The 13,121-nt window shown below is 49.3% G+C and overlaps 1 protein-coding gene across 1 annotated transcript; it reads right to left on the bottom strand.

Moving 5' to 3' along the window:
- Positions 1-62: 62 nt before the first annotated feature.
- Positions 63-7,049, bottom strand: CWC25 (CWC25 spliceosome associated protein homolog). Its single transcript, XM_080369537.1, has 10 exons — positions 6,952-7,049; positions 6,404-6,576; positions 5,939-6,175; positions 5,155-5,224; positions 4,514-4,641; positions 4,210-4,279; positions 3,550-3,740; positions 2,896-2,979; positions 2,156-2,317; positions 63-915 (listed from the first exon to the last, which is right to left on the bottom strand). The coding sequence occupies exons 1-10, from the start codon at positions 6,967-6,969 to the stop codon at positions 801-803; spliced, it is 1,248 nt and encodes a 415-aa protein (XP_080225663.1). The 5' UTR covers positions 6,970-7,049; the 3' UTR covers positions 63-800.
- Between the last annotated feature and the right edge of the window lie 6,072 nt (positions 7,050-13,121).

Below are 13,121 nucleotides of genomic sequence, written 5' to 3' on the forward strand. Positions count from 1 at the left end.
TTGACAGGGGTGCTCACCCCTGTCCCTCCCACCCCCCAAAAAGCCACAAAGAACGTTTAAAAATGACAGTAAAATTCTTAATTTAAAAAATAATAATAATACATCTACACTGCTGTACATATACACATTACTTACATTACAAATTCCCAGAGAAATATTTGCTGTATCAGCTCGTTTCCCTTCGAAGCAGCCTCCTTTGGGTCAAACCCCATTCAAATCTGCAAGCAACCAAGTAACGGCTACAGATATTTTGCAGACTCGTCTAAGATCACACTCCAAACACACATCTGAAACGGTGACAGTTATCGAACAGGATTTTGTCTGTTACTCACATAACTTTTATCAAATTCCATGAAATTATCGCGCACGTCAATCTGTTCTGCTCTGAATTTAAATACTAACAAAAATAGGTCTTTTTGCTCTGTCACACGAAGAGCTCGGACAATCTGCCCGATGTAGAAAGCAGTTACCAGCTGGCATAATTTGGTTATAACAATATACAAAAGTGATACCAGTCAAGGTGAAGAGAGAAGGAAAAGACCTGGCAATACATTAAAAATAGAATATAAAGGCTCACGAGTTCTCCAGTAAAGGTTTGCTTGCAAGGTCATACTCATTACAAATGTATTCAAAATGCCCCAAGTTCGGAACACGCTGTGGGCTGCAGCACAGAAATCCAGCGCCTCTCTGGGAGATGGTAACTGTTCCTGTAGGGAGCAGCGAGTCTGTGCTGGAGGTCTCTCACCTTTGGGAATCAGCATCCATTTAACTCCTGCATAGGAGCAGAGGAAGACCAAGTTTCATCTCTGCATAAAGTTTTTTTCCAAGGCAGCAGGAGTCCTCTGAAGGGAGTAGATGTTGCGTTTCACTCTGTCTTCTAGGGTGGAAGTAGATGCACTCTCCAGTTTTAAGCGACTGCAGAAAATTGAACCAAAGAAAGAAATCAGAATCTCTTTCCAAACATTACATCACTTCTAGCAGGATTCACCATCCCCAAGTCATCTACCAAAATTAACATAGAAACCAGCAATTTCCTATTGAGGCCTCCACTGAAAGAATCAAGTACCTTTTAGTTTCGCTTGTAACAGATTCAACGCCTCATTTAAGGTCAGTGCTCAGAAATATATTTTCACTAGCTCTCAAATCTCCTCCATCTTCCAAATATAACTAACCGTTAATTACAAACGCATCCGGCACAGGGGACTTGGTTGCTTTCTGTGAAGCAAACGAAGGAAAAGCAATGTGTTCCTGAACTGAGGGCAGCAGTCCTTGGGGAGCCCGAATGCCAGAGCTCACGCTGTAAATGACTACATTAGCTACAGGAGAGAGAAGGGATCCTTGTGACCACTTGCTTTCTTTTACTACTTCAGATCACGCTGCTGTGCTTTGCTGACGAATTTCCTCGTGCCCACCTCCCTCACCAATAAACACAAAGTTTGTGTTGGCTCAACCAGCTGCTTCTGCACAGGGAAACACACAGTAATCTCTCTCCATAAGAGATTTCACTTATGGAGAAAAATCTACTGTGATTTTAAGCCATCCTTATGTGATCTCAGCTCTGGGCAGCTTCAGGAATTAAGTTTTATTATTTATGATGAATTTACAGAGCCTGGAGAATACCGTGCTGCAGCAGCTCTGCCATACGTAATGCTGCCAGAGGATCTTTCCCCTACCAGGCCTTGTGCCACTCCAGCTTCCTTTGCCTGCCACGTGCACAAGGGGCTGCAGGTTACCACAGTGTGTTTAGAAATGGTCTTACTTCTTGCTGAGCACAGGTTTCAGTCCCAAAGGCTCTGGGTACACAGATTCCCAGTGGAATTGCCAGTCTAAACCTGTTGCAAACTCCTGAAAACTGAGAACTTTTTAATACCTGCGTGTAAAATACTACTAGGCGTTTCTACAGGTAGGCAAAAAAATATAAGTGATGACTGGTTTCCGATTCTGACTACTAAGGCTATCATAAAAATTGCTATCTTTTGGGTTAAGGAGAGAATGTGAGAACAGAAGATGTCACCAGTTCTACTGTAAAATACGGTAGAGAGGGATCTTCTACCATAATCTGAAACACCTCAAACACTGAGGCCACGACTCGGTCCTCAGAAGCTGTGGCCTGTATTTCCCTTGAATGAAAAAGCAGATGATAAAAGACACTCACTTGAAAAACTTTCCATCTCGGGAGTCGAGTTTCTCCAGTTCTCTCTCCAGCTCCTCCTCCTTTCGGTGTTTCCTGAGGTTGTTTGCTCTCTCCTCTTCCCGCCACTTGGCATTTTCCATCATTTCCTGGCGTTTACGCTCTAGTTCCTCCGGCGAGATCTTTCTGTGTAGAAAAACACCACTGCTGCGAACGGATAGCACGCTGCACCCCATCCCCCTCATTTTGGGGATGATTTACATCCCAAATAATTTTGGGGATGATTTACAATCCCCAAAACTATGAGTGTTTACAAGTTTTTTCCTTCAGTAGCCAATCAGCAAAGCTGGTAAGTACATGTCTAAATGTTCTGCTTTACCATACCCCTAGCAAGTCTGTTTTCTCGCTCTTTTCAGCCTTCTAGTTTTTAATTGTCCGGTAAGATGATGCTGTCAAGGTCATATTTTCCTGATGACAGTGAAACAGAATGCTTCCAATTAACAGTCCACCGGACAAAGACTGACTTCACATTAATGCCTTGCACAGTGATGCGAGACACAAGGAGAACCAGCAACCATGAGAGTTGGTTTGGGAAGCTGTCCAAGGTGTTAACTAACAATCAAGCAAACTGAGCACTTTAGGACTCTCTGTCCGACTTTCTGGACATTCGAGCCAATCTACTTTAGTTAACAGAATAAAATTTGGTTCACAGATGACACCCAGCTGTTTCACAATCACCAGGGCAACTTCCATCCTTTGCTCACCTTGTGTAACCTGGAGTATGCTGTCGTCGATAGCTCTTTTTAGGGGAAGGGCTTCTAGCTCTCCCTTTCTCCTCCCGACTATGTCTGTAACCCAGAAATACCCTTATTAGAACAGACGAACATACGTTATCACACCTCTACACCTTCCCCGGATTTTTTGTATACATTCTGACACCAAGGTATTTCCCACATCTGCATGACTGTTCCCTGTTTGCTTTGAAAACAAATTCTAATGACTCTTAATGTACTGTAAATTTCCATCTGTTTTTCACTCTGTTTTCTTTATTTCATCAGCAAACAATACGCACCCAGAACCTCATTTTATTGGCATTTAGTAAGGATAATTCAACAATTATAAATACCTTTTAAAGAGAATTGGTAGCCCAAATAAAGCACAATTACAAGCAATATTTGAAAGATACCTAGAAAGAGCGTATCCCAAATGAAAAGTGCCACGTCCCCTCCAGGAGCTAACCTGTGCACTCCTGCACTCTTGCACAGTCGCACAGCTCCTGCCTTTACACCCAGAACCGAGCAACAACGTGGCCAGAACACTGATGTGGTAGAAGGAGACTGACTAAGAGGGATTTTGATTCTAGAGAACAAACCCACCAGCAGCCCTAGGTTTACGTTATCCAGGTTAGCCACACTCACTGTTTACTGTGTCTAGAAGGAGATCTTGACCCCCTGCATCCAGATTGTTCGGAATTCTTCTTGCTAGAGCGTCTCTGAGGAGAGTGGGATTGGCTCCTGGACCTGGAGCGATACCGGTGCTTGTGGGAGGCCCGTTCCTGGCCGGCAGCTGGAGAGCTCCGAGACTTGTGGCTCTGGTCTGCGTCTCTAACCTGGAATTCAAAAGTATCTTTCAGGAGAGATGCAAGAGCATAACGACAGAAGACGACAGGAGACCTCAGACCAGGCGACGTGCAGGAAGGAGTGTACACTGTGGTTTGGGTTACCCATCTCCCCCCTAGGTTTGCATTAACACCTGTGTCCTAAAAGATTATTTCTGTACAATGTTCAGTAAACTAAAGTGCCAAGGCAGTCAAGCAGCATATTTGAACAGATGAGTAACTCTGAAGAGAAACGAAATAAAGCTGAATTTGAATTCAGAGCAGATAGGAGTGCTACCAGGATCTGAACAACTTCAGTTTCAAGACTTAGATGGCTCCAAATTGAATTTAAGCTTTATTATATCATGTCCCCCTCACAATCCTCTTCTAGCTGGTGAAGCAGTCTTCCAACAAACTGCCAGAACTCCTGCTCTTCCCTAACTCAGGGCACTTGCTACCCAAACAGCGGTGTGAAACGTACTTGTAAACCGTATCCTGGGACTTTGGAAGGAGCAAGTTTCCAGGAGGAACTGTTCATCCTCTTCTGAGACCTAAAGAGAAAACAGAATAGTACTTCTGGAGCAGATAAATTCAGGAATATTTTTTTAACATCAAAGTGTCATAAAAATAACGTTATGATGTAACCAATGAAGTAACAACACAGAAACATTTAGGCCAAATAATAGTGTTAATCAGAAAAAAAAGACTCAATGAGAAGATTTGAAGAAGACACGAAAACGAGACAACCAAACAAGTTTTTTTTACTATAAAACCTCAACACATACTTATTTTTGCTTCGCTCCTCATCACTGCTGTCACTTTCACTGCTAGAACTGCGACGTCGATGTTTCTTGTGCTTCTTCTTCTTCTCTTTCTTCTTCTTTTTCTCTTTTTTATCTAAACTGTTTTGCAGCTATAAAGCAAAAGACCATTTCATTAGTAAGAATTACTGTGTCTACACTTGGGCAGTCACTATCACAAGGCAAAGTAACAAAAGTTCTCTGTGGAAAGGCTCCTGGAACAAAACCTAAACCATTTTACAAGGTCCTGTCTCAAAACTAGGGGAGTTTTCTCTACTGTCAGTTTGGTACCAGCTCATGTCAAATGCTATGTCTGCAATCACTCTGAGGTAGTAAATCAACAATTAACCACTAGCTTAAAAAAAGCACACCAGAAGAGCAGGAAGAATAAAATAACACTGAACTTGAAAGGAAGATTAATTAATTCCTGCTGAGCAACTGATAAAGAACCTTGTTCTATTATATCAGGATTAGAGGAAGCTGAATTTATTTTGTTTTTCTGTGAAGAATCAGAAGTGGAACTTAGGTCTTTATCTTAAATAATGCTAACTTTGACCTATGATCCTCTCCTTGATCCAGTGTCTTCTGTGCTTTCAGTCTGTAAGGAAGTACTGAGATACACCTACCAATTCTTTGATTTTCTTCATTTTAACAGGATTATTCAAAACTTCTCTCTTCTTTTCCTCCTCCCTCTTTCTAAAGCAGAAAAGAAAAGTTCCTATTGTCAAACAAGTGAAAACATACTCTTTTTGTGAGATACCAACCAAGCACAAGCTCTAAAAACATATAAAACAGGAAAACAGGCAAGTTTTGTACATTTGGCAACACAGATGCAACTAAGGAGGAGTGCGCCCTTTTCTTCTCCACTTTGGAGTGCACATAGTAGGGTAAACAAAAATTTGTTCTGTTACCATCAGTCTGCCTACAACGTTACCGAATGCCTGAACTCTCAGAGCAGATACAATCACATACACATTAAAGGGTGAGCTAAGCTGGTAAGGATGAACCAATGTGCAATAACAATCTTTGCATTTGCCGTACGTATTTAGCAACTTACAGCTAAATGACCTGTATGATGATCACCAGCTCCTTCAGATCACAAAAGCTTTGATTTGAAATCAGATCAGCAAAGTTACCCCAAAGCAGCAAACCGACTCAAATATGTTATTTGATGTTCCATTGCTGTGTCTAGAACACACAACCAAAAACCCTACCAGTCGTGTAAGACGCTAGTGCCCTCTCCACGGCCAGGACTGCCACCTACAGCCTAGAGCTCACAAACAGGCAGATGTAGCTTTCGAGAAACATTTAACAGCAGTCTTTACAAATATAAATAAGATAGTTGTTAGTGAGCTGCTAATACTGATGCTTTGCCTCATCTACCCCTGCTTTCAGCTCCACGTTTAGTACCTTATCATGAAAAGTGGATCCTCCCGGATTTTGTTTGCCATATCCAGGACCGAATTGGCACCTGTCTTGGCAAAAATGGAGCCTGGGAGAAGTCCTGTTTCATTGGAACAGCCCGCATCCTTGTCTTCTGTCTTCTCAAAGACATATTTGTCCACGGGGCGACCCATAAGATATTCTTCTCTGTTCACCATGCCGCCAGGACCCTGGTACATCCATTCCAGCTTCTCTTCTCTTTTCCTGTTGCAAATAAGACCATCTTATTTTCCTTCTCACAGCTGTAAAACTACGTTTTAAGGCAGTGGTTTATGAAGGTGGGTGGAAATATTTCATTGTCAAGGCCACGAAATCCACGGCGCTCTCAGGAGCACCAGGAGCACCTGCAAGACCTCATCAGCAAGCCCTTGCCCTGCCGAGGGTAGCCAGGGCTGGGTCCCACTGGTCTGGGGGGCCCCCGCACCCCCTCACCTGACAGTGCCCATATCCTCAGCATATCGCTGCATCTCCTCCCGCGCTCGCTCCTCCTGCAGCTCCCGCTGCAGCTCCTCGATCTTCTTCCGCTCGGCTTCATGCTTCTGCTCGGCTTTCCACACCTTCTCAACATTGCGCAGTGTCTGGGGGTGCCAGCTCTTCTTCAGGTTCTGCGGGGCGGGGGGAAGAGACCGCACCGGCACCGTTAATGGGGGGCCACCTGCCCGAGCCGCCGGCCCTGGGGAAGGGCCCGCTCCGAGCCGCGCCGGCCCGCAGCCTTCCCACACCGGCGTCGAGGCCCGGACAGCTCCACCCGCTCAGTCCCGCCCCACCGAGACGTGTCGGGACCGGGGAACGGCCGTAGGCCCCGAAGGCCCCGCGCGTCCTGGGAGCGGGGAACGGCCGCAGGCCCCGCCGAACCCGCGCGTCCCGGGGCCGCCGCCCGCCCGCCCGCCCGCGCCCCGACCCGTTCCCGGAGCCCCGGGGCAGGCCCTCCGCCCCTCACAGCCCAGCTCAGCGCCGCCCGAGCCCCGGCCGCTCCTCACCAGGTCGCCTCCCCCCATCGCGGCCGCCGGACGAGTGCTTCCCCGCCGCTACCGGGCCAGGAAGTGCGTCACAATCGCGCGCCACCGCCTGTTACGCGCCGCGCGGGGCGATCACGTCACTTCCGCCGCGGCGCTGAGGGCGGCCGGCAAGATGGCGGCCGAGGGCAGCGGAGCAGAGCAGGGCGCAGCCGGGGCCCCGTTCGCTAGGGAAAAACGGAAAGACTGAGCGCACTAGCGTGAGCTGCCCAGGTAACGGAACCGGTTGAACGGCGTGGAGAGTCGGGGCTCCCCGCTCCTGCGGGTGCGGAGCTCCAGGCGCCGCCGGTCCCGCAGGGACAAGGCCCGGGGCCGCTGTGACCGGGCCTGCAGGTTGTTTTCATTCCTTTCCCACATCAGTGGCCTCTACCCCTGGGGGCTGTAACTGAAATTGGGGTGTCGCCGTGCAAAGGTTTCGGCCACATGCGGCTGAAGGACGTTGGTGTGTGTGAAAGCAGCTCTGCCCGCTGACCGCACCCGGCTGCGGCTCTGGGGCCACCCGGGCTCAGCAGAAGAAAAAAGAAAAAATCCCTCCCTCCAAAACGCCTAACTGTAAGCCTAACACTCCCACTGTAAGGCTCCGTCGTCTTAATCATTCTTTGTCCACACTATTCTACTCGCAAGATGAACAAGCAGTTTGTTTTCACTGGCTTCAAGATGTGAGCACGTTTCCAGTGACGTTAGTAGAAGCCACCCCAAAAAAGTGCCTGGAAATGAGGGTTCACAATTTGAATAGCACGTAATTATTCACGGGGCAGGTTTGGCAGGGCGTTACAGTGACAGGAATGTGCAGTGTGATGTCTCTTCCTCAGGCTAACGCTGTTCAAACTGCTCCTGCAGGGAGGGGCGTTTCCAGAGCCCCGCCGTGCACCCGTTGCCTACGGCGCTGCCCGGGGCTGGGTTAGAACCGGTGACCTCCGAGTTCCCAGCCCAGCGCGTTGCCCCTGAGCCACCTCCCCCCGCCCCCCCCCGCCCCAAACCCCCGCCCAGCCGGCCCTGCGCCGGGGGCGTGGCTCAGGGGCAGAGCATCCGCCTGCGGGGCCGGAGGTGCAGGGTTCGAGCCCCCGGGCGGGGCGGGGAGAGGCAGCCACCTGGCATCTCAACAGCCCAACCACAGGCTGGTTCCTGCATCACCGCCCCAGCTCCCTTCAGAAGGCAACTCCGCAGTGATCCCTGCCTCTAGAACGGCGTTATCCCTGCTGTTTGCTCTTTAAATTAACGGCAATTACTCAGACAGGAAAAACTAGACCAGCAGCACCTCCACTGAGCCACCTTAGTTGTGTGTACGTGCAGTATTCAGGAGAGAAGAAAAATGTCCAAGTCTGAATTTGTGCTTGGCAGCAGATCATCAAGTGATTTCCAAGACTTTGGAGGGTTAAGAAACTCTCTGCATCCTCTGTGAGGTGATTCTGGAAGCAGAAAGGGTGAAAAATGAGCTAAAAGAGGGGGCACCTGGAGTTGAACCAGGGACCTCTTGATCTGCAGTCAAATGCTCTGCCACTGAGCTATACCCCCCAGCACAAGGGATTTTTAAAATGTTTACGTGGAATAGAGACAAGTTTGTGTCCACTGGTTTGACTCTTCAACTTCATAGCGCCTGAGCGCCTTAACGCACCTGCCAAAGGGTGTACGGGGAGTTACATATGATAAATACAATTAGTAGCTACACAGTGCAGAACCCCTGCAGTTTCCGAATAGCCACGGCCTCGGTACCTGCAATAATGGAGTTCAGAAACCAACCTTCCCTGCACAGCACAACTCACGAGGGCCAAGAGCAGCCACTTACTTTCAGTGCCCAAAATTTTGGCAAAAGGATGGTTGCAGGAGATGAAAAAGAGGGGGCACCTGGAGTTGAACCAGGGACCTCTTGATCTGCAGTCAAATGCTCTACCACTGAGCTATACCCCCTGAGTTAGGGCTACTATGAGGAGCTACTGAGTTAGGAGCTACTACTACTGAGTTAGGAGCTACTACAAGCAGGCACAGCATCTGCGCGAGGCAATTTTAAAAATGTTTCTGCATAAAATGAGGTTTCTAGCCCCACTGCTTTGACTCTTTGACTCGACAGCCCCCTCTGCCCCTTAATGTGCCTGCCAAAGGCTGTACGGGGAGTTAAATGGGATAAATACAATTAGTACACAGAATTAACAGAGGAAAGTACACACAGGGAGGACTTACTCACACAGTGCAGAACCCCTGCAGTTTCCAAACAGTCAGGGCCTCGGGTCCTTCACTAACGGAGCTCAGGTACCTGCATTCCCTGCACAGCGCAACTCACAAGAGCCCAGAAGAGCTCCCCATCCTTTGGTGCCCAAAATTTTGGCAAAAGGACGGTTGCAGGAGAAGAAAAAAGAGGGGGCACCTGGAGTTGAACCAGGGACCTCTTGATCTGCAGTCAAATGCTCTGCCACTGAGCTATACCCCCTGGCACAGCACCTGTGCGAGGACATTTTTAAAATAATCTTGTTTTTCTATGTGAATATGTCTACTGGTTAGACTGTTACCTGACAGACCCCGTGCATCTTAGTGTAGCTGCCAAAGTGTATGCAGACAATTACTACAGAGAAATGAGCCAAGTACACACAAACAGGTAGTAGTTGCTTGCACACTGCCCAGCCCCCTGCACCTTCCAAACAGTCACAGCCTCAGCACCTCCGATCCTGAAGCTCAGAAAGCAACCCTCGCTGCACAGCGCAACTCACAAGAGCCAAGCACGGGCCTCCACCTTCCTTCGGTGCCCAAAATTTTGGCAAAAGGATGGTTGCAGGAGATGAAAAAGAGGGGGCACCTGGAGTTGAACCAGGGACCTCTTGATCTGCAGTCAAATGCTCTGCCACTGAGCTATACCCCCTGAGTTAGGGCTACTACAAGGAGCAATAAAAATCTTACTACGCAGCGCAGGTTTCCCATCCACTGCTCGGATTGTGCTATATGCCGGCACCCTCTTCCGCACGCTCACGTACAAGCAAAACTGGGCACAGAAAGTTACTGCAGACAATCTGGAGTACAAATACACGTGGACAGGGTGTAATTATGCACCCCAAACTCGATGAAAACGACAATTGCTGTTACGGTGAAGCAGGGAACGTTATGTCTTTGCTTCATCACCGTCACAGGTAATGGTTTTAGCAGGAAGTGTTAGGATGAGCGCTCAGTATCTTACATATGGAAGTTGAGGGTCCTTCTGGGCACAGCCTGAGCCCAGCGGAGCTAAAAGCAAGGAATGCTCCTCAGTTTTTCCCTGGAAAAAGCACAATTCAAAGGGGGCACCTGGAGTTGAACCAGGGACCTCTTGATCTGCAGTCAAATGCTCTGCCACTGAGCTATACCCCCCGGCACAGTGCCTGCGCGAGGAGATTTTAAAAATTTTTCTGCATAAAATGAGGTTTCTAGCCCCACTGCTTTGACTCTTTGACTCGACAGCCCCCTCTGCCCCTTAATGTGCCTGCCAAAGGTTGTACGGGGAGTTAAATGGGATAAATACAATTAGTACACAGAGTTAAGAACAGAGGAAAGTACACACAGGGAGGACTTACTCACACAGTGCAGAACCCCTGCAGTTTCCAAACAGTCAGGGCCTCGGGTCCTTCACTAACGGAGCTCAGGTACCTGCATTCCCTGCACAGCGCAACTCACAAGAGCCCAGAAGAGCTCCCCATCCTTTGGTGCCCAAAATTTTGGCAAAAGGACGGTTGCAGGAGAAGAAAAAAGAGGGGGCACCTGGAGTTGAACCAGGGACCTCTTGATCTGCAGTCAAATGCTCTGCCACTGAGCTATACCCCCTGGCACAGCACCTGCCAACCCACCGACAAAATATTTAGTTTGTTCTTCCCTGGTCTTTGACCTTGATCCCATGGGAATCACGTCCTGCTGCAGAAATTGCAAAACAAAACAGCAGAAAAGACAGGGAGTTATTGGACTCCAGCACAAGACAGATGCCGCCTCCATACCTCGTTCCCCAGGTGACCTTGGCCCAGTTTCTCTGCAGCTCCGTGTCCTCTCCCCGCGGTGGGCTGCGCTCCGAGTACCCCACAACCCGAGTACCCCACAACCTGACACAGCAGCTGCCTTAGCGTCTTTGAACCTTTTTCCCCGCCCTTTTCAGCTCCGACTGTATCGTGACAGAAGAATTAATAGGAGAGGAGGTTGAGCTGATGTTGGGAGTTCACCTTCCAGGGAGCACGCATCCCAAAATTCCAAGAAAAAAGTGGAAAGGGAGGGGGCACCCGGAGTTGAACCGGGGACCTCTTGATCTGCAGTCAAATGCTCTACCACTGAGCTATACCCCCTGCCTGGGCATGGCTCCCCAGCACAAATTCTCCTCTTCATTAGCAGCTCTCCTTAATTAGTATCATAGCACAGCTTGGCTAATTAATCCCAGCAAAAGCAGCAGCTTCTCCTGAAATACTCCTCTCGTTCCTCACAAACACCCCACTGCTCCTGTGGGAATGTTCTTCTCCCCCTCTGGCCAACCACCCGCCAAAGGACAGAGCCTGCAGGTAGTTTATGGGAAAAGCATTGGAACAAGGAGCTCCAAACCCACTTTTTTTTTTGGGGGGGGGGAAGGGGAAAAAAGGGAGGGGGCACCCGGATTTGAACCGGGGACCTCTTGATCTGCAGTCAAATGCTCTGCCCCTGAGCTATACCCCCACTTGCACAGGGTGCCCAGTACGGCTCCATCTGGGCAGTGACGAGGTGGCTTGGCTGCATTCCACCACCTGCCCTCGCCACACCTGCACCGCTGCCTCGCAGGCGCGCCAGCCCTCTCATTACCCTGCCTTTTGCCTTTACACACACCCCACCCCCCCCAGGTCTTTTTCCAACACTTAAAAACCAGGCTCCTGGCTGCCAAGCTCATAGATACCTGGGTTACCTTTCTCCAAAACATCCCATTGTGGAGGAGAAAAAAACAAAAAAAAAACCCAAAAAAAAACCCCAAAAAACCAACCCTCGGAAACACTGACTTCAAAACACCGCTGAAGGCACCTGGCTGCACCTTTCTTTGGTCTCGGGGGTGTGCCCTGCCATTAGACAGCACACCAGCCTCGCAGAGGCACTACTGCCACACCTCCCTCCCTGCCCACAGCCTCTCTTGCCTTCTCTGACTGGCAGCCCAAAAGCAGGGGACACCAAAAAAAGAAACACCCAAAGTGCTTCATCCAACTACTGTGCCGTGCTCTGCCTCAGGAAGAGTCTTCCCATATCAAAAATCCAGCACAAGCTGTTAAAATAGATCAAGGAAAAAGACCTTTATTCTAGCGGTGGTTCCTTACTCATAAGCAGGTCTCTGCATCTCTCCCCAGGTCTGAGGAACAGCTCCTTCATCACCACCGGACTGGAAAGATGGCCACCGCTCAGAAGGAAAGAGATCAACTCCAGCCGCAGGTCTGGAATGCTGCGGCGACAGCCCGAGCGCCCGCTGTACCCTTCCAGGGGTTCCAGGTCTGCTGGGAAGAAGCCACGACCGCTCACCTGCTCTGTGGAACAGCCTGGAGAGAAGAGAGTGGCCCTCAGTCCGTGTCAAATCCTTTTCCATGTTCCCCCCCCTCCAGCTGCTGCCAACGCACAGCACATTATCCAGTGGGAATGCCTCAAGAAACAAATTTTAGGGCACAATATTTTGCAGATTCATGTTGGATAGGCCAAAGATCTGTTTATAAACGCTTTACAAATCACTGCGAGACCCTGCTGCTCTTGTACATCGTTATTCGTGTCTGTGCTACAAGTAACTCCAAGTCTTTGGTCCGTTCACCACCCTTCTCCCTCTGCTCTAAAGGCATCGGGGATAGCAGAGAAGGATCAGGAATCTCTAAGCAAAGGGAAAAGCTGACCGTGGGATCAGCTATGTGCCAGGGTGGATCGAAGCCCAGAGCACACCAGGGGCTCCCTGACCTGGGTGTCACAGCCAGTGCTGAGAGCTGGGCACCAGGGCCACGATATCCAGGAGAAACTCCCGCCCCGATTTCCACCCGCAAGCCCAGGTCCAAGGCAGCCTCCCTGCCCCTCCAGCAGCACCACAAAACACGCCAACCTGCAGCTTACATCCAAACGTTCTCCGCTGCAGCCAGAGGAACACTGGGAAAACCACCAGCCACTTGACACAGCACAAGCTTTTGCACAGACGTACCTTCCAA

This window comes from Falco punctatus, assembly GCF_963210335.1.
Source record: "Falco punctatus genome assembly, chromosome: 19".
Lineage (NCBI taxonomy): Eukaryota > Metazoa > Chordata > Aves > Falconiformes > Falconidae > Falco > Falco punctatus.

Excerpts from the sequence above, each read along its gene's own strand:
- CWC25 (XM_080369537.1), bottom strand. Across the intron at positions 6,176-6,403 it reads GAGGATATGGGCACTGTCAG|GAAAAGAGAAGAGAAGCTGG; the intron begins GTGAGGGGGTGC and ends TATTTGCAACAG. Across the intron at positions 916-2,155 it reads CGAGATGGAAAGTTTTTCAA|TCGCTTAAAACTGGAGAGTG; the intron begins GTGAGTGTCTTT and ends AATTTTCTGCAG.